Source organism: Myxine glutinosa, chromosome 10 (genome assembly GCF_964187855.1).
Source record: "Myxine glutinosa chromosome 10, kmMyxGlut1.1, whole genome shotgun sequence".
Classification (NCBI taxonomy): domain Eukaryota; kingdom Metazoa; phylum Chordata; class Myxini; order Myxiniformes; family Myxinidae; genus Myxine; species Myxine glutinosa.
The window spans coordinates 27,701,303-27,721,759 of NC_136270.1; the positions used below are offsets into that span (position 1 = coordinate 27,701,303).

General features: G+C 41.0%; 1 protein-coding gene across 2 annotated transcripts in view; it reads right to left on the minus strand.

Annotated features, from left to right (window-relative positions):
• Window positions 1-20,457, minus strand: part of SNX13 (sorting nexin 13) — a 159,117-nt gene that overhangs the window by 10,840 nt on the left and 127,820 nt on the right. For both annotated transcript variants that reach the window (XM_078785492.1, XM_078785491.1), the window contains exons 15-23: window positions 19,050-19,179; window positions 16,885-16,922; window positions 12,856-12,937; window positions 10,801-10,943; window positions 6,975-7,082; window positions 6,268-6,378; window positions 5,972-6,133; window positions 4,411-4,488; window positions 1,281-1,426 (exon numbers count right to left, since the gene is read on the minus strand). In XM_078785492.1, the coding sequence (XP_078641618.1) occupies window positions 1,281-1,426; window positions 4,411-4,488; window positions 5,972-6,133; window positions 6,268-6,378; window positions 6,975-7,082; window positions 10,801-10,943; window positions 12,856-12,937; window positions 16,885-16,922; window positions 19,050-19,179 (998 nt within the window). The remainder of the gene's footprint in view (window positions 1-1,280; window positions 1,427-4,410; window positions 4,489-5,971; window positions 6,134-6,267; window positions 6,379-6,974; window positions 7,083-10,800; window positions 10,944-12,855; window positions 12,938-16,884; window positions 16,923-19,049; window positions 19,180-20,457) is intronic.

The window sequence follows — 20,457 nt, forward strand, 5'->3', positions numbered from 1 at the left end:
AAAAGAAGAACAAATGGGTGTAGGTGAGCAGTGAGCCTGGATTTAAGGACTATTTTTTTTTTTTTTTAAATATTGTTTTCTTATTCCCTTTAAGCCTGGTGTTGGGCTAGCGGCTAGGGTGCCAGCTTAGGATCCCAGGATCCTGGGTTCGAATCCCGGTCGATCGCTGAATTAACGCCAGGGGGGTTGACTCAGCCTGTCATCCTTCCGAGGTCGGCTAATTGAGTACCAGTTCACTGGTAATTCTCTGCTTGTCGTAAAAGGCGACAAAAAGGGTTGGTGGCAGGAAGGGCATCCGGCCGTAAAACATTGCTTCAAAAAGGGGACCAAAAAACAACAACCACGGCCCCCGAAAAAGGCCAACCCCCTTTGCGGGGAAAAATGGCCTCTAAATGTGTTTTTTTTTTTTTTAAATTCCCTTTGTGTTTTATGTTTTAATGATGGTCAACTTACGGTGTCACCAAAGAATAATTTCCCTGAAAATGGGACAATAAAGATTTATTTATAACTTTATCAAGAAGAGGGTGACTTGGCAGACCATGTGCACCTTGCAGAAACCACGGATAATAAGAGTGGGCAGAGGGCACAAGACCAAAAAAGAGGCGGTAGAACACAGAAAGGCCTTTTAATCCACAAACAGTTTTTGTTGTTGTTTTCTATGCTTATGTTCAAAAATTATTTGATTGTACGTTAATGCAATTGTACCTTTAATATCGTATATGCATTTAAAATTGATTTACATGCAATAAGTTTAATTCAACATGCATGGCCCAATTCTCCACATCCTGTGATGCTAATAAATTTAACAAGATGCATTTTTGCTTCTGCAGATGCCAAAAAGAATGCCAACCATGACATCAATTTATAAGATGCAATTAACGTAAGATACGAGTATTAGATTCGTCACAACATCACAACTAATGTTTGTAAAGGCTAACATCTTGTGGATGTCCCTAACTCAAGGAAAAACAAAAGCTATTAATTGTACAAGCTAAACGATGTTTCCAATGACGAAGACGTTCCCCACGAGTGCAACAGACAAAAGTAGTCAATCATTCTCAAAAAGAAGTTACTCATCAATAAAATGAATCAGACCATCGTTAACAACATGCTGCAATCACAAAGATTGGCACAGTGTGGTAATGAAAAGAAGAAGAAGAAGAGGAAGAGGAAGAAGAAGAAAAGGGTGAGGAAGGAAACAGTCAGTCAGGTTTTTTGTGAAAGATGGACATCTATCATTCAAGCTAAGCGTGGTTCTTTTTCTGTACCGAGTAACTCACCGGTTGATCATGTCACCAAAGGTTGCTCGTATGAACTGTTGCAGAAGATTCTTGATGTTTCTGCGCAGCCATTGGTTCTTGTCCTTAAGTTCAAACACCTCATCCATAAGTAACAGCATAATGCGCAGAGGAAGGTTCTCATCCGCCTGCATGGAGTGCAGAAATGTTCTGAGCATTAAATTGACATCTAGAACATCCAACAAAATATCTCCTTCATTTTTTTTTTTAGCCAGGGACCTTAGGGTGAGTGATGTAACTACCAGGGCACTCTGAGTGATGGCGATGGCATCTTATGCAGATATCGCTATTCTCTCCAGTCACTGGGGCAGTTAAGAAGAAATTTTCTCCTCCCCATTGGATGTCAATCTACAGGATTATCCACATTCTATTCTTGAAATGCTGAGCTTTATTAAATACACAGGGGGCAGCACATACCATTTTGTTAGTCTTGGCAACAACTCGGCCAGGGTGAGAATTGCCAACCAACCAGACTCGGATGGACACTAACTACAATGCCACCGAGTAAGATGTTATTAGCTTCCAGCTCAAGACAATAATGTAAGGCCTCCTCAAATTAGTTACACTGGCTGGCAGAATTGATTTATTGCACAAGGGAATTCCATAATGGAGAAGCGAGAGCGAGGAGATGCTACTTTTTGACAAGGAAGAAAAGTTGTGGTCTGCATCGCCAAAATTAAAGACGACAAGAAAACACAAACATTCAGTCAATTAGGAAATTTCCTCAAATTGCTGTGTGAAGTATTTTGATCGCACGAAAGAAAAATAACACCGTACTATGCTTATGTTACCAGACTCACTGGCGTGGTGGTTAGAGCGTCTGCTCTGAGTCTGGGAGGACGGTAGCTCAAACACCGGCCAAGTCGTACCAAATACATAAAAACGTCCTGAGGCACAGCATTTAAAAGCAAAGAGCACGGACAAACAACGCTGGGAGGGCAATGGCAAACCAATGGGCCTGAGTATATAACCCTCGCCAAGAAACTGCTTCGGCATCACTAATGCTCTGCAAAGAGTACGGCACATCAACACAATGTTTCTATTCTTTGGATTTGGGAACGTTATATTTTTCTCACATCTTAATTAATCATCGCCCAGCTTCCCCAACGCCCAAAATAAACCTCAAGGCCCATAAAGCAATAAATACTAAATGTTAAAATGAGAGGAAACTCGTTACAAAACAGGTTCGGTATTTTATATTCACTTTACATCCGAACATGAAAGATGCACACTTTACATCCAAACATGAAAGTTGCACACTTTACATCCAAACATGAAAGATGCACACTTTACATCCAAACATGAAAGATGCACACTTTACATCCAAACATGAAAGATGCACACTTTACATCCAAACATGAAAGATGCACACTTTACATCCAAACATGAAAGATGCACACTTTACATCCGAACATGAAAGATGCACACTTTACATCCAAACATGAAAGATGCACACTTTACATCCTAACATGAAAGATGCACACTTTACATCCGAACATGAAAGATGCACACTTTACATCCAAACATGAAAGATGCACACTTTACATCCTAACATGAAAGATGCACACTTTACATCCAAACATGAAAGTTGCACACTTCACATCCAAACATGAAAGATGCACACTTTACATCCAAATAGGAAAGATGTACACTTTACATCCAAACATGAAAGATGCACACTTTACATCCTAACATGAAAGATGCACACTTTACATCCAAACATGAAAGATGCACACTTTACATCCAAACATGAAAGATGCACACTTTACATCCAAACATGAAAGATGCACACTTTACATCCAAACATGAAAGATGCACACTTTACATCCAAACATGAAAGATGCACACTTTACATCCTAACATGAAAGATGCACACTTTACATCCGAACATGAAAGATACACACTTTACATCCGAACATGAAAGATGCACACTTTACATCCAAACATGAAAGATGCACACTTTAGATCCAAACATGAAAGATGCACACTTTACATCCAAATAGGAAAGATGCACACTTTACATCCGAACATGAAAGATGCACACTTTACATCCAAACATGAAAGTTGCACACTTCACATCCAAACATGAAAGATGCACACTTTACATCCAAACATGAAAGATGCACACTTTACATCCGAACATGAAAGATGCACACTTTACATCCTAACATGAAAGATGCACACTTTACATCCGAACATGAAAGATACACACTTTACATCCGAACATGAAAGATGCACACTTTACATCCAAACATGAAAGATGCACACTTTAGATCCAAACATGAAAGATGCACACTTTACATCCAAATAGGAAAGATGTACACTTTACATCCAAACATGAAAGATGCACACTTTACATCCAAACATGAACGATGCACACTTTACATCCAAACATGAAAGATGCACACTTTACATCCGAACATGAAAGATGCACACTTTACATCCGAACATGAAAGATGCACACTTTACATCCAAACATGAAAGATGCACACTTTACATCCGAACATGAAAGATGCACACTTTACATCCAAACATGAAAGATGCACACTTTACACCGAAACAAGAAAGATGCACACTTTACATCCGAACATGAAAGATGCACACTTTACATCCTAACATGAAAGATGCACACTTTACATCCAAACAAGAAAGATGCACACTTTGCATCCAAACATGAAAGATGCACACTTTACATCCAAACATGAAAGATGCACACTTTACATCCAAACAGGAAAGATGCACACTTTACATCCAAACATGAAAGATGCACACTTTACATCCAAACATGAAAGATGCACACTTTACATCCAAATATATTATATATATATTATATATAATATATATATTATATATAATATCATATATAAATACATTATATATGATATATATTTTGTTTGTCTGTTTGATTTGTTTGTGAAATAAATGTTAGCTCTTTCACGAGCCTCGATTCTGTATACAAAAAAACAAAAAACAAAAAAACAAACATGAAATGCACACTTTCCATTCTAACATCAACGATGCACACTTTCCATTCTATCATCAACGATGCACCATTAATCAGTGAATGCAAGTTGGTGAATCACCCAGAAATCGAAAAGAGAAAATAACTTACGTTCTCATCTAAATGCGCAGACACCTTGCAGTTGTCGAACACTGTCGGCCTCGTGTTCCGTGGTAGGATGGTCGGAACCTGTACAGATGGAATTAAACGTGTGAGAAATACCAGCAAGTGATTTTATTTTTGTCCAAAAAGCATAGGCTCATGGAAGAGCAAGGTGAGCGAGTAGATAATGCAACACAATGACAGTGGAGCAATAGGACAACACATGGACATAACAAGGGGATGAATGGAGAGGAGGAAGATAAAATGGAACACAGGAACCTGCAAATAGATGTGGAGAGGTGAGAGTGGGGGAGAGGAGGAAGGTTACTGAGGAGAAGAAAAGATCACAGGTAGGGATAGAGGATGGCCTGAGTTGGTGGTTTACTGCCAACCTAAAGCCCTGGAGGGTAGGGTAGGATTAAACAGACTGAGGACAGAGATTGCCCAAGTGGGACAAGAAAAAGAGGAGTTAAGGAGTGATTTGCCATGACAGAAGATACCAGTCTGGTTGGGCATCTTCTGTCTACTGTGATGACCCTGTGATGGAATTTAAAAAACTGAATATTTTTGTGACCGCTTCATCCTTCAGAGTTTTGATTGGGTGGGGCTTTGTCAAGACCCAGTTTGTATATTGTTAGCATTGACTGGGCATTGCTACAAAGGGTTATACGCTGTTATACAGGCCCATGTGGTGGTTAAAAATGGAAGAGGGAGGGTGTGGGGGAAGGAGGTCGTTTAAATAAAAAATTCGTTTATTTATAGGTTTCATAGGTTATTCTCACCAAAGAATAACACCACTTTCAAAACACCGAGTTTCATACATGTTACAAAGAAAACGTCTCCAGAGAAGTCTGATATTTATCTCATGGTTTAATGTGCAAGTCCGTGGAGCTCTGTCTGGATGTTGAGTGCATCGAGCTTTATCTCCCAATCATCATGTGTGTGGAGGGCTGTCGGTCACTCCTGACCCATTGATGCCCAACCATGTTTGTTTCGAGTTGCTTCAATGTGCTGCCAATTTGTTCACATCTGCATGACATGACTGGCAGAGCACATGCAAGCTGAATTAGGATCCTGATGTTTTGTGTGTGGGGGTGCAGAGAAAGGTGATTCTATTTATTTACAAGTGTGCATAGAGATTATTTTTGTTGTTCTTGTTGGTGCAAGCAAGCAGAACTCACCCAGTCTTGGGGGAAAGAGTTTGAACAACCCACCCTCCCTTCCCTCTTTCCTGAACCTCCCGAAAGAATGAGTTAGTTGCGTATGAAAACATGGCTGAATATCGACTCCCGCATCTCCAGACCAACTCCCTCACCTTCCCAACACATCAAACAAGCACATTGGCTTTATCGATTAATCTACAAAACAACACTCCGCAATGAAGTAAAACAAATAAAACTTATGCTATTAATGTTTTAAAACGCTTTGGTGGCTCTAACAGTCTTGTAGGTAGCTTCCAGTAAACAAGTGTAAAAACTGTACACAGTCTTTTAAGTCTAGGCAAATAGTTAACGTTAAATAATCATTTGAAATTCTCACCAAATTCTGCACCAGAAATTTAGAAACTCACCCTGATACTGAAGGACCTTATTTCATTGCCCAACTTGTCAGACATCTTGCCGACGTTGTCCGAGACGCGCGTCATTCCCTCGACCAGACTGTCGGGAAAGGAGCGCACGGCATTGGACACGTTTCGCACAGAGGTGCGCAGCGGGTTCACCAGAGTATCCATCTGCATAAAGGATCATTGTGATGGGAAGGTGGAAGAAGAAAATGTGTGGGGACTAGAGTAATCCTTGCATCACTGAAGCATTCTGTAAAATCAAAGACTGTTCCTCCATCCAACCTGATCGGTCAAGACCTCACCTTCCTTGCAAACTCCCCTTTTCCACGGTTATATGCCTTGTTTTCTAGAAATTCTAGGACCGTGGTCAGCAGGCCTGGGTGATTATGAAGCGTTTCAGCAACCAATAACTCCTGACAAGGCAAGTTTCACAATATTACAAATTGAACTAGAACAACACTCTTCGACGTCACGACATCGACCGATATGCCTCCGCCCACATTATGACATCATTATAATACTTGTACCAGGTTTGATTTAAATCCATTCAGCTGTTCTCAAGTTATTACATTTTTACCTGACATGACCTCTAACCTTTGGCATTTGATTTCAGGAACCCAAAATCTAATCAGTTAATCTTTACATCATTATACATACCTGCACCAAGTTTGACTAAGATCCCTTCAGCCATTCTCAAGTTATCGCGGTAATGAAAACCTATCACGGACGGACGGACGGACAACCTGAAAACATAATGCCTCCGTTGATTTAGTCGGAGGAGACATAAAAATTGCAAAAGGTCCCACATGACCATGATCCATCATGTATGCAACCTTCAAAATGAAATAAAATAGAACCCAGTGCAAAGAACAGAGTTGGTAATGCAACTCCTTCCAACTGTGAATACGAGCATAACAACAATAAATTAACCTCAACAACAAATAAACTTGAAAAGTGTCACAATGGCACAACGCACAACCACAATCAACTTAAAAACTATCCTGTGTACCTGCAAATAGGTGTTCAATTCCTTCTTCCGCTTATCCAAAAACTCCCTGTCCATATTGTTGAAAGTCTTCTTCCCCGGCAACCGAAGCTTGCTTAAAAAATTTTCAAACTACGGAATTCAAAGCAAAAAGAAACGTTCATCGCACACTCATGGGCAGGATTAAATGTCCATCCATTGACAACTGAAAAATAAATTCCAAATTAACATATCAAGATGTAACGAAGAAAAGGATGAGAACAATCAGAAGGAAAAGGGAGTGTGATGTCGTGATGTGTGGGAGAGTGGGAAAATAATCGAAAGGAGAGAAGATAAGGAGAGGAGAAGGAAAGGAAATGTAGAACTTGGACAGAGGAGAATTTGCTCAATAAAAATTAGTGTAGATAATAAATCAATGGAATTAACTAGTGATGAGATGGAATTAAATAATTTCAATGGATAGAAAGACCACAAACAACAATTCCATGACAAACGGAAAAAGGAAGCAGCAACTACGATCCTTGACAGTTAGGCTTGACACGCTGCTCATTAGAACACTGACATCATCCGGCATGGCAAATACTTAGTTGACAAAAGTTTTCTTTGTTTTCTCTTTATAAGGGGACCAAGGTAAACTGTGCACATCAATATTTGTTCATTAATACTTCATAACAATTAATATTAGTTACTATTAGTCAGGTTAAAATTTTAATCTTTTTATCAGTCGTTACTATTAGTCACTTGGTTAAACATTCGAATGAGTCAGATGCCATAGGGAAAAATTTTGCAATTACCATGACCGGGTGGAACAAAGCAACGGCTGTCGGAAGGGGTGTCATGGGATTGAGAAACGAGGAGGCCCTGTGTTGCCATTAGGGGTCTTGGTTGTTATTCTTAATCTTGAAGGTTCGAATCAGCCTTTGCTATAATTTATTGACAGGCCTCGCCTATAATAGGTTTGACTACGTTTTAACAGAATTTCAGACTCACACTATTTGAGATTGGTCACACTTTTTCAAAACTTATTGTTTCAAACTGGCTGGAGAATAAACATGTCGAGTTCCTTCCTTAATTGCAGGACACACAAGTTCCCAGGAGTGACCAAAAGATCCCCCACATCCAGGATGGTATACCCATGCCTTCACAAAGTCAGGGCCAGCCCTCATATTTGGGCAATTGTCAATTGTCACCATGCAACTTGGCTAGGTGTTGGTACCTTTCTCACCAGCCATGGCACATCAGCAAAGGACTTCTGTGACTCCATGGGACTGACTCAACCTGTGAACTTTCCAACCCAGATTTCTCCCAATGGCAAATCCTCTCTTCCGGAGTTGGTGATGACAAACTTCCCCCGAAATATCTCCTCTTCTTCCTCTGTTCCAATTGGTTCATCTGACATATGCCCATGAGAGTCAACATCTCTCTGCCTATTCCCAGAGAGCCGCTTCAGCGCTGGATCTCGGTCATTAAACTCCTAGACAAAGAAACACTTAAGGATGATTACATCACCTGGGCTGCTTTCCATGCTTTGCAATAGCCCAAACCTGAAGATCCAACTTCACTCAATGCTCTATTGCCACTTTGTTCTTTTTTTCTTTTTTTTTAACAAGAAAGATGCAATAGGGTCGATGGTGAAGCATGGTATGGATATTCAAAGGCAGATCACAAATCAGCTGCTGCATACTCTCCCAAACATGTCCAGTGGAACTGGCCTCAGATTCACAGAGCGAAGGTATACGTTGCCATGTTGGATGGCCTCCATATTGAGATGGCTCTGGAATACTATCGGTGATTTCTTAGTTATGTGGCTGGATGACAGCATTGTGTGAAGCCAACGTAGTATCCAGTGGTACTACTTACTCTTCATTGTAGCTGTAGGTGTCCCATCTAACAAGAACGAGGCATGGCCATCAGTTCACCGTACTAGCTCTGCTTAAGCTTCAGTGATATGCATGTCAACTCATGATTGGTTCCCATGATGACAACTCCACATCCTGGAAAAAGAAATGGTTGAAAAGAGCCCCACGTTGCAGTATTGGGAGATTGAATGAAGTTTTAAACTGCCATCCTAATCTTTGTTGGAGCTCACCAGGAGCATGATTTACCCTCTACGTTAAAACATTATACCAGTATCTGGTGCCGTGCTTCTTTCCGTGAATCACCGTAACCATGCCCGACTAACTACGCCAATTTTACCATAACTATGCCATATCTATGACATAAAATAAATTCCTGATGGCATTAAAGAACAGCTTCACAAGTTATAGGTGCTTTCCAAAACTCCGAATAAATTATCTTGCATGTCTCTGGACCAAGCCCAGAGCAAAACAATGAACTGATAAAAGACAGTGGGTGGAGCAGTGGAACTAATGGGAAATTTGTCAGCATTCAGGAGATGGATGGTGGCATGAGCAAACATGCTCGGTTGCTTGGAGAATTTGAGTCAGTACTTCAAAGACCGTGAGTCTCTTAACATTTTCCAGAATCATGAGCAGGGTAAATAAAGATGTAAATGCCCTCCATGCAAAAATAAAAAAAATGGGGAACCCTTTTTTTTTTTAACAGGATCAAAGGATCTCTCATGGAGCTTCCACGTACACATCAACATAGACAAATACATGAGACAACACAGGACTGTCAGAGAAGACAAACCCAGACACAGCTAGGGGGAAGTACCGTCACTTCCCAGGTCATGTACATATAGTGCATTCTAATTAATTATATAATTAACTATATGAGATATTGTAGCGGTTGCCGCTGAACATACACAATCGCCTTACACCTGCCGAGGACGCAACCACGGAGCGATCGCTGTGCCGGGCTCGTCCAGACCGCCCGGAGACGCTCAGTCTCGCCTTTCCCGGGCATGCCCGGACTCGCCTTTCCCGGGCTCGCCCGGCCCGTCCGGCGACACCCAGTCTTGCCGTTCCCGGGCATGTCCAGGCACGCCCGGCCCGTCCGGCGACACCCAGTCTCACCGTTCCCGGGCATGTCCAGACTCACCCAGGTCTCCCGGACACGCCCAGTCGCGCCTTTTAAGGGCAAACGCTCCGGCATGAGATATTCGAGTGCTTGTATATAATGCTGCCCGATAAACGGGCTTTTGAGTTTACCCGAGTTGATTTGATGCAATAAAGAAACTCGGACGAATTCCAGCTTTTTGTCGTGTCCATTCTTTCGATTCGAGTTGGAGCACAGCTCCTTCAATATGAAAGTATAAAAGGCATGTTTAATATGAAGACAGTAGAGACTGTGATTTATAATGAAACAGCCTTCTGGTTTCATCACAGAGCAGCCTTAATTCTTATTTATTTAATCAAACAGTATTAGCAGTAATTGAAATTGCACTTCCACATGACCGAATCTGGTTACACCATTGAATCTGGTCTAACCATTATAACACTTTGCATTGATAGGCAAAGTGCAAAGTTATAACTTCACAGCCAAATAAACTGTCAGTACTGTATATTGGAATTTATTTTTCTTAATGGATACAATTTGTATTAAGGAAATCAAATAAACCCAAAAGGTAAGTGAACAAATTCATTTTTTAAAAATAATTGCCACGTGTTTTCGTGTTTATCAAAACGTTTCAACATCAAATAAGGAATCTCTTGCGATTTATTCGGTAACCTTTATAGACGTACGATACCGGGTGGAAAACAAAACAAAATTACATCAGAGAGCAATGCAGCAAACGTGATGCGAACGCGGGGAAAAGATCCCTGAAGCAAAGATTAGGTCGAAAAAAATATATTGTGTTTCAGACATTGTTACAAGTCCCAAAGGCAACCAAACCACAAAATCATCTTATTAACAATGGGTGAACTCTCCAGAAGTCTTCCTTAACCTGTTCTGTGATGCGCATGTGCAAATCATGAAAATCGCTGTAACGTCTGAACGTGTCCCAGTTGTCCCAGTTACCATCCGCCAACCTCCGTGTCACTGAAATGGCATACAGGGTGTATGCCTTTCCATGTTCATTCCCGACACCTGAGGAAGGTTGAAGAAAAGCTGAATTCATTACGACTTTTGAGCTTTGAGAATGCAGAAACATTACGTGTCCTTTGTGGTGGAAAAGAAGAATAACCACACAAAATGTCACAAAAAAGCAATGCACCTACTATTAAATGAAAATGTTGCATATCATATCAATAAAAGTGGTAAAAGAGAACCTCAGCTTCTGATTATCTATAATAATAATAATAATAATAATAATAACAATAATAATAATAAAAGGGTGTGTGTGTGTGTGTGTGTGTGTGTGTGTGTCTGTGGATGAAAGAGAGGGATAGAATTGTGAGGAACAGAAATGAAAAAACGAGATGTGTGTGTGTGTGTGTGCGTGTGTGTGTGCGTGTGTACGCATGCACAGTCATTAAGCATAACATTATCTTTGCAAAACACCCCCCCCCCCTTCCTTTCTCTCTTTTTTTTTTTTCTTTCTCCCCCAACTCCTTCCCCTCCCTCTCTCATGCCCCCCCCCCCCTCTCATGTCTCTCTCTCTGTCTCTCTCTCATACCCCTCTCTCATACCCCTCTCTCATACCCCTCTCTCATGTATCTCTCTCATGTATCTCTCTCATGCCCCTCTCTCATGTCTCTCTCTCATGCCCCTCTCTCTGTCTCTCTCTCATGCCCCTCTCTGTCTCTCTCTCATACCCCTCTCATGTCTCTCTCTCATGACCCTCTCTCATGCTCCTCTCTCATGCCCCTCTCTCATGCCCCTCTCTCATGTCTCTCTCTCATGCCCTTCTCTCATGTCTCTCTCTCATGCCCCTCTCTCATGCCCCTCTCTCTGTCTCTCTCTCATGCCCCTCTCTGTCTCTCTCTCTCATGCCCCTCTCTGTCTCTCTCTCTCATGCCCCTCTCGCTGTCTCTCTCTCATGCCCCTCTCTGTCTCTCTCATGCCCCTCTCTGTCTCTCTCATGCCCCTCTCTGTCTCTCTCTCGTGCCCCTCTCGCTGTCTCTCTCTCTCATGCTCCTCTCGCTGTCTCTCTCTCATGCCCCACTCGCTGTCTCTCTCTCATGCCCCTCTCGCTGTCTCTCTCTCATACCCCTCTCTGTCTCTCTCTCATGCCCCTCTCTCTGTCTCTCTCTCATACCCCTCTCTGTCTCTCTCTCGTGCCCCTCTCTCATACCCCTCTCTGTCTCTCTATCTGTGTCTGTCTGTCTGTCTCTCTCTCTCTCTCTCTCTGCCGTCTGTCTCGTCCCCACCCCCTCTGTCTGTGTCTGTCTGTCTCTCTCTCTCTCTCTCTGCCGTCTGTCTCGTCCCCACCCCCTCTGTCTCTGTCTGTGTCCGTCTGTCTCGTCCCCACCCTCTGTGTCTCTGTCTCTGTCTCTCTCTCTCTCTCTCTCGTGCCCCTCTCTCTGTCTCTCTGCCTGTGTCTGTCTCTATCTGTGTCTGTCTGTCTGTCTCTCTCTCTCTGCCGTCTGTCTCGTCCCCACCCCCTCTGTCTCTGTCTGTGTCTGTCTGTCTCTCTCTCTCTCTGCCGTCTGTCTCGTCCCTCTCTCTCTCTCTCTCTCTCTCTCTCTCTCTCCTTTCCCCTACCCCCTTATCCCCTCCCATCTCCCTTCCCCCTCACCTGGCTCCACCCCTTCTCTCCCCCTCAACATTCCCATCACGAAGCAACTCTGTGTTGCCCGGCAATGCCAGACACCTTTGCCAGTACATCAATATAATCCAAATTGGATGCATTATATCATTGGCTCTTTGCATCGATGGCAAACAAAATTCTGACACATCACTTGGACCAAAATAATTTTGCCAACCTAACACCACCAGAACATTTGAACAAACAATATAATGAGAATGAGACAAAGCTCTTTAATGACTTGCAAGTACTGCACAAAAACTTTTAAAAAGAGGGATCGAAGCTGCAATATTTAAATAGCTACAAGGTTACCTGTATCAGTAATTATTGCCTGCAGATGGATTGGCTCTTCTGGGCTGGGAGTGTGGGTGGTGATGGAAAGATCATCCAGAGACTGCAAGAACCCACAAATTTCCATGTGTAAATAACAAAAAAGAGATTTTTTTTTACATATGCAAGCACGACCCAACCTTATAAAATTGTTAAAATAAATAACAACCAGCACTCAATATTTGAAATCATTGAAAGCACACGTCTCATGGAAGGTCACAGACCAATACCTAGGATGTCACTTGATAGAGCAAATAGTCTCGCCTCACGCACTCATTCTGAACAAAAATACAATTGTTAACTGAACACGCTACTATTATGGCCCAAATGCTATTATGACCCATATACCCAGACCATCCATGCATCTTATTATGTCACATACATTGCCATTATCTGTAGCGTTATTGATTATTAGGATCTTTAACAACCACTTTTGTGCATATTAAGGCTAAATTGCATCAAAGTTGAATATGAAAAAAAATTCGAACTATTTCCCCATGGTTAGTCAATCATATGTATATGAAGTTTCTCATCAATCTGTAAAGCGGTTCTGGAGAAGTTTTTTTTTTTTTCTTTCAATCCAATATGGCCACCAGAACATGTGACAGACATCATAAATTTAATTCTTCACTCGCCTCGGGTAGTAGATCAGATATACAAAGTATCAGATTTTTTTTCGGATAAGGATTTTGATTCAACTAAAATTTTTGCCAGAATGCCACTGCACCAATGACGTCATCGTTATCACGCTATATACCCCACAATAATTCTTTTAAAATAAATAATTAATAATATTTTCTTAATATTTTTATTTTAAGACACCGATTTATTTAATATATTAATAATATTTTAAGAAATAATCAATTTAAAAAAATAAATAATTCAAGGCATTTCAGGGCCTTGCTCCAGTGCAAGTTTATACCGGAACCTGTGTTTATGCCTGTGGGTGGTGCTATCTAGCTTAAACTGGGCAATGGTTGACTCAAACAGGAAACATGAACAGCATCTTCCCATTTCTGCAATGGCTGCCATCTGTTCAAAAGTACGCTGTCTTTTCATGTGCCACAATCGCTTATTGAAGCTACAAGGTGTAGTATCAATTGCGCGTTTCCATAACTTCAAAAAAGGTCCATGAGAAATCCATATAATCAGTTTCTGCAAATAGGTGATCATGCCCATGAATTATAAATGAGTATGGAATCACGTTGGAGTCAGTGTTTGTATTGTTTTTCCATTAAATTGCTTCAATGATATCCTTCTTCTTCTTCTTAAATGGCCACCATTATGGCACCTTTCTTGTGGGGTCAGCTGGGGAAACTTGGCACGAGTCTTTTCGAACCAGTTGGCCAGGGCTGACGTTCGACTAGTTAGGGCAGGAATTTAGAATTTGGCCAAGGTGCAGGCGATATAGCTCGCCTCCTCTTCGCGAAGGACACCATGGGATATTTAACGTCCATCAACAAATAAAAAATAATTCACATGTTTTGGGTTGATCACATGACAAAGCTCAAGGTGTTGATCACATGACCAAGCTTTAACGTGATCACATGACCAAGCCCCATAGCTAGACATCTGGGCATCTACCATATCTTTGATGCTCTCCAGTATACGAACTAATGAAATGTAGTAATGCCAAAGTGTCTTGCGAGGAGAAGGCAGCAAAATTATTGTCGGTTTTTCACATGGTGGAATACAATATTTAATTAAACATTTATCATACTAAAATACGCAATTTGGTGTCTGTCTGTCTGTGACGATTTTTGACCGCATTTTTTTTTTTTCGGGCATCACTTATCCAAACTCAACCAAACTTAACAGGATGACTAAAGGTCACACAATGAAGTTAGTAGCGAATTAATCCCCCCCACCTTCCCTTCCCCAAAGGGGTTTTCTCCGCCAAGGGAGTTGCGTGTTGAGGTGTATATCCGTGTTCAGATAGCTTTAATGTGGCGATTTTCCAGGGACACTTCCAATAACAAAAGCATAATATTAATGCTATTGCAAACCAAAATGAATACTAATAATATCTTCCCTTCCCCAAGGGTTTCCTACTTGAACAAACGCCGTGTTAACGTTTATAAATAGCTTATCGTGGTGTTTCATGGGAGGACCAGCCCCACCCAGAAGTAAAAATATTATAAACTACAAACATATGATTACCTTTTGAAACAGTCACTAATGCTGTTTAACACTAAACAAAAAAACAAACAAAAAAAAACGGAGGAATCCTGACATCCATGAGGCAAATTTTACTTAAGGAACTGAGCGAATATCTACTATAATCTATATATCCTACAAGGGTTAATAACATGACCCTTCCTGCCGCTAACGTGGCATTTTCTGTGGCGGCCTTTTGCAACAGTCGCTACTGCTGGCTCACGCCGGTTTGGGGCAAAAGAGAAGGTTTAAAAGACTTAGAAACTTCAGTGCATCTTCAAAGTTTGTATTTTTATCTGGAGGGAGTTCCATGGTTGAATATAAATATCTTGAAAATGGCATTTAAAGGAAGTCACGTGTGTTTTGAGAAATACCAACGAAGGATCGCTAATTATTAAGAGTACAGTTGGATAACTTCAAAATAAAATAAAATATTTTTTTTGGGAATATTGTTTTTGTGACTACTTTAAACGTGCACTTTGGTTTGTGATGCTCATAAATCTGCATCCTTGAAATTACCATCCTGCCATTTCTACAGATGGCTTTGGAAGAAGTTGCTTTTGTGTAGTGCTGTTGCCATTTTGAGGTTAAATCTTGCTTCCTTAATCCATGAGCTACATATTTGAATGTATTTTCCAAAAACACCTGTCCTAGCAGGTATGGTGGTTGAGGGCAATTGTCTGGCATCTCAGAGATCGAGGGTTCAAATCCAGCTGAAGGCAATTAAAAATTTACATTACCAGCTATTTACAAACAGCTAGTCTTGGGAGAAGTACCAAGTCACTTTTGAATTGATGGTTAAAATCCCAGAGGGAGGAGGTAATCTGCCTGCTCACACTGTTCTGGTGTCCATGTGACATCAATCGATACCTGGCAAGGTTGTCAATTAATGCATTCTGGCCAACTTAATATTGGCACAAAAATGATACTGGTACCATGAAAAAACAGCACAAATATATCCAACAATATCCAATGAGAAAGAAATATTTCAATGCAGAATGGGGAGATAAACCTTATTTTCAGCATCCAAGCTCCAAACTCTTCAGAAGTTTATCTTCAGAAATAATCGTTTTAAGAATTTTCAATCCATCTCCCATCCCTCACAATAAAATTATTAATATCATGCTTGCTCTTCATTACATCCTCGAGATAATAGCATTTTGAAACTTGGCAAATCCGCCTATTAATGGCATCTCGTAAAACAGTTAATGTTCATCGACAAGCTACTTCAACGACACGCACATCGTTAATCCCACAACAGTTTTCAGTGTCTAACCTTTGTCATGAGCTTCAGCCGGAATGTAGAAAAATACCACTAGCTTTTGGAAGCAATTTCTCCTGGCAAAGTGGAATGAAATTGTACGACGAGTTCTAAATCGAGCCATATAGAATTGCAAATGAAGTGTAATGAATTTAGGAAATACAGGAAGCATAAACTAAGCAACCACACTACCACAAAACGAACAAAAATCTGCGATTTTTTTTTTTCGGAACACTGATAAAGCTTTCAGGAACAGACAACTAATCGCTTTAGTTGTATAGTCGGCTTCTTCCATCTCTTGTCATGTGCAAATTCGTTATTTTCACTTTAATAGAGTAATAAAAAACTCACTTCCTTCTGTGATTAAAGATTATAATTACGTTTTATTTACATTCTTCCTTTAAGTCTAAAGATATTCTTCCTTTTAGTCTTAAACTTTAAATAAATTACATTCTTCCATCTAAATGTAATGGCTTCATGACCTCGTTATTTACATAATTGGTGCACAAGCATTTTTTAGGTTGTGTTCAAAGAAGGGAAAAAAATGCAATACAAAATATAGCAATTGCATGAATACTTTTACATAGACTCACCACATTCAAACTGCTGGAAGGAGACCCATTGAAGGATTCTGCAAAATACAGCAACAATGCCATTAGCTTTTTTACAGGCTTTAAGAATCAATGGCAACCACAAACAGAAGGAGGGCAGTGTCGAGAATGGGATATAAACACATGGGCACTGCGAGAACTTCCAGGAAAGAAAGAAGTCAGTAATTCAAAAAAAAAAGTGGATCTGGGGTGAATTAACGGGTGTAGAAGAGATCAAGGTTTGGGATGGGGGAAGATAAGAGATGGTGGTGAACAGCTGTTTTAAAGACCTGGAGGGAGGCGTGGGATTGAAGAGAGTGAGGGAGTTTGTTCCAGAGGTGGGAGTAAAAAGGAATGAAAGAGTGAAGGTGAGCGGAGAGTTTTGGTTTTGGCAGTTTAACCATAAGAGGATTGCTGGCAGATCTTGTGCGACCTGTAGGAATATTTGGGGGACAGAGCACAGATAGAGCGGTGGGAGCAAGGCCGGAGAGGAGTCGGTAGAGGACAGAAAGACCACCAACCTGCCTGCGGTGGGTGAGTGAAAGGCCCTCGGAGTTAGCTTCATCACGGGAGATTCAATCCTAAATTTCTTTAATGAAGATCCTAAATTAGAGTAACAACGAGTTCATAAAAATAAAAATAAAACCACCTTTAGAGGCCATTTTTCCCCGCAAAGCGGGGGTTGGCCTTTTTCGGGCACCGTGGTTGTTGTTGTTTTTGTTGGTCCCCTTTTTGAAGCAATGTTTTACGGCCGGATGCCCTTCCTGCCGCCAACCCTTTTTGTCGCCTTTTACGACAAACAGGGAATTACCAGTGAACTGGTACTCAATTAGCCGACCTCGGAAGGATGACAGGCTGAGTCAACCCCCCTGGCGTTAATTCAGCGATCGACTGGGATTCGAACCCAGGATCCTAGGATTCTAAGCTGGCACCCTAGCCGCTAGCCCAACACCACCAGGCTAATAATAACAACGAGCTCATAAATAAAGCGAAATCAGAGTAGCCTTTTTAGCTCACAGTACAAGAAGTGTTGAAAAGTAAATTAATAAAGTATCAACAAATCTATTATACAAGTTGAAGTTGGTGCACCTCATACGTGCTGCAGAGTACGGAACATACAATCCAGTCCAATTGTCCAAATCGCCATGGAATGCTCCAGACAAACGGCCGGAAACAGTACATCATAAAATGCACACAAGGACAAAATTATTATTTGTCCGTGTCATTTACCTGACTATTTACAGAGAAAAACAAATGGTCACTTTTATTTAGCCGTATGATCGAAAATAGAGATACCGGGACGTTTGGATCAATCGAGTCAATTCGTACCCTCGACTGTTGAACACTATTTCATCATAAGATTGGGAAAGAAATATGTGAGAAGATGGTTAATAATTCTTTTTGGACAAAGACGAAACAAACCCATTTCTTTGAAACGCACATTTCTGATCAATAACCATTTTCTGTAAAGTTGGAAACTGTACCATTAACAGCAGTAAATGTTGTTTTGTTTCTGGCAAGAAAGCCGGCAAGGAAAGCAAAATCAGCTTCTGTGTTTAAATGTAACGATGAGGAAGTGAGGATGAGCCGATGAAGGGTTTCACTGCACTGTTTTTTAAAAATTACAGGAGAAGTTCAGGCCCCTCAATGGACCCTGGGCCCCGAGGCAGCGACCCCTCCCTGATCCCACCTCTCGATGCCCTTGGATGTCTTTTAATACATTAATAAGTGCACTTCAAAAAATAAGCATTTCCAAGGAGTTTAAATTTTGGGCCAGGAAGGGAAGTCAATCCCAGATGCAACAAATGTTAACATCATCGAGCAAAAAAAATATTAATATTACAGTAATTTTATTTACACAAGTGCCTTTTGTACTCCAAAAATACCTAGTATGCTTGAAGCTAACCAACCAGCCTTTCAGTACGAGGCTCTGCCAATAAATATAGTTCACTGTAATACAATGAAGCAAAAATCTATAAAAATAGATAACTTGTCCTTCCCAAGTTTGTCAAAGGCACGAATGAACCAACAACCTGAAACAAGAGAGCAAGACGTTGCATTACAAAAACAAAATTAATGCTGCAATAAAAAAAATAAAAAATGTGTTGTGCAGCCTCATGAAAGAGTTGACAAAATGTTGTTATTAGATGCACATAATTGGTGCCTACCGGAGTCGCCTTCACCGTCCCTCAAACTCGGCTCCTTAAGCATGTCCAGCTCGGCAAGCACCTTCACGTAAAAGGGGCTTTGCCGAAAGCCGTGGTAGAATCGTTCTTCACGCAACATCGCATCATAAACCTACACAGAAACCCACTATCAATGAACCAACAAAGCACGAGAGAATTGTATTCTATGAAAAGGCCAGTAAGCCCTGTCAATGGAAATATCACAAAAAGTACATTTCACTCAGGTTTTATTTGGTTTTCCACAAGGTCAATTTTTTTGCTGATGTGAGTGTGTGAGAGAGTGAGCGAGCGAGTGTGTGTGTATGTATATATATATATATATATATATATATATATATATATATATATATATATATATATATATATAAGTTATTATGCGATTTCATACCATTCAGTGGTGAACCACCATTAAGGTATCCCATCCAGCTTTGCTGTACCTTAATGGGAGCGATAAGTACCGTCTGCCACACGGCACATTATCTCTGGTATCCACTCATTACATGGAATCGACAGGATGCAGCCGGGAGCAACCAATCCAAATATAATTTCAGTTCTCCAGCTTTTAATGAGGGCACGTAATGACGTCACCGCCATGGACGTACGCTCTGCCTGTCAAGCTCTCAGGAGAACCATCCGACAGAGCATACTTTTGATCTTTGTTCAGATACTGTCATAAGTGTATGAAAGACTCACAGTTACCGACCTGGTTTCGCTCTGTTGGGGCTCATCAGGGCAACGCAGTGAATCCTCCATGCACTTATGACTCTGAAAACCTTTCGGTTATATACCAGTTATTATGCGACTTCATACCATCAGTGGAGAACTGCTAGTAAGGTGTCCCATACAGCTATTGCTGCACCTTAATGGGAGCGACAAGCACCGCCTGCCACACGGTAACATTATCTCTGGTATCCACTCACTATATGGAGTCGTCCTGGATGCGGTTAGGAGTAACTAATTAGTATCTGTAATTCAGCGCTCCAAATTAATGTGCGAACGTCATCGCAACGCATGGTCACATTGCCTGCCAAGATCCAGAAGGAGCCATCTAGCAGTGCGTCATTATGGATGTTAAATACAGATACTGTCAAGTGTATGCAAAACTCACAGTTACCGACCGAGTTTCGCCCTTGTTGGGGCTTCATCAGGGCAACGCAGTGAGCCTTACATACACTTGTGACTCTGAAAACCTTTTGGTTTAATACATCAGTCATTATGCGACTTCATACCATCAGTGGAGACCCGCCAGTAAAAGTGTCCCACACAGCTATTGCTGCTGTACTTTACTGGGAGCGATAACCACCGTATATACGAGTATATATATATATATTCTTACGGTTTTTAGAACCTTCACATGTAAATTTAGTAGTAAATTCCCTTATAAATGACC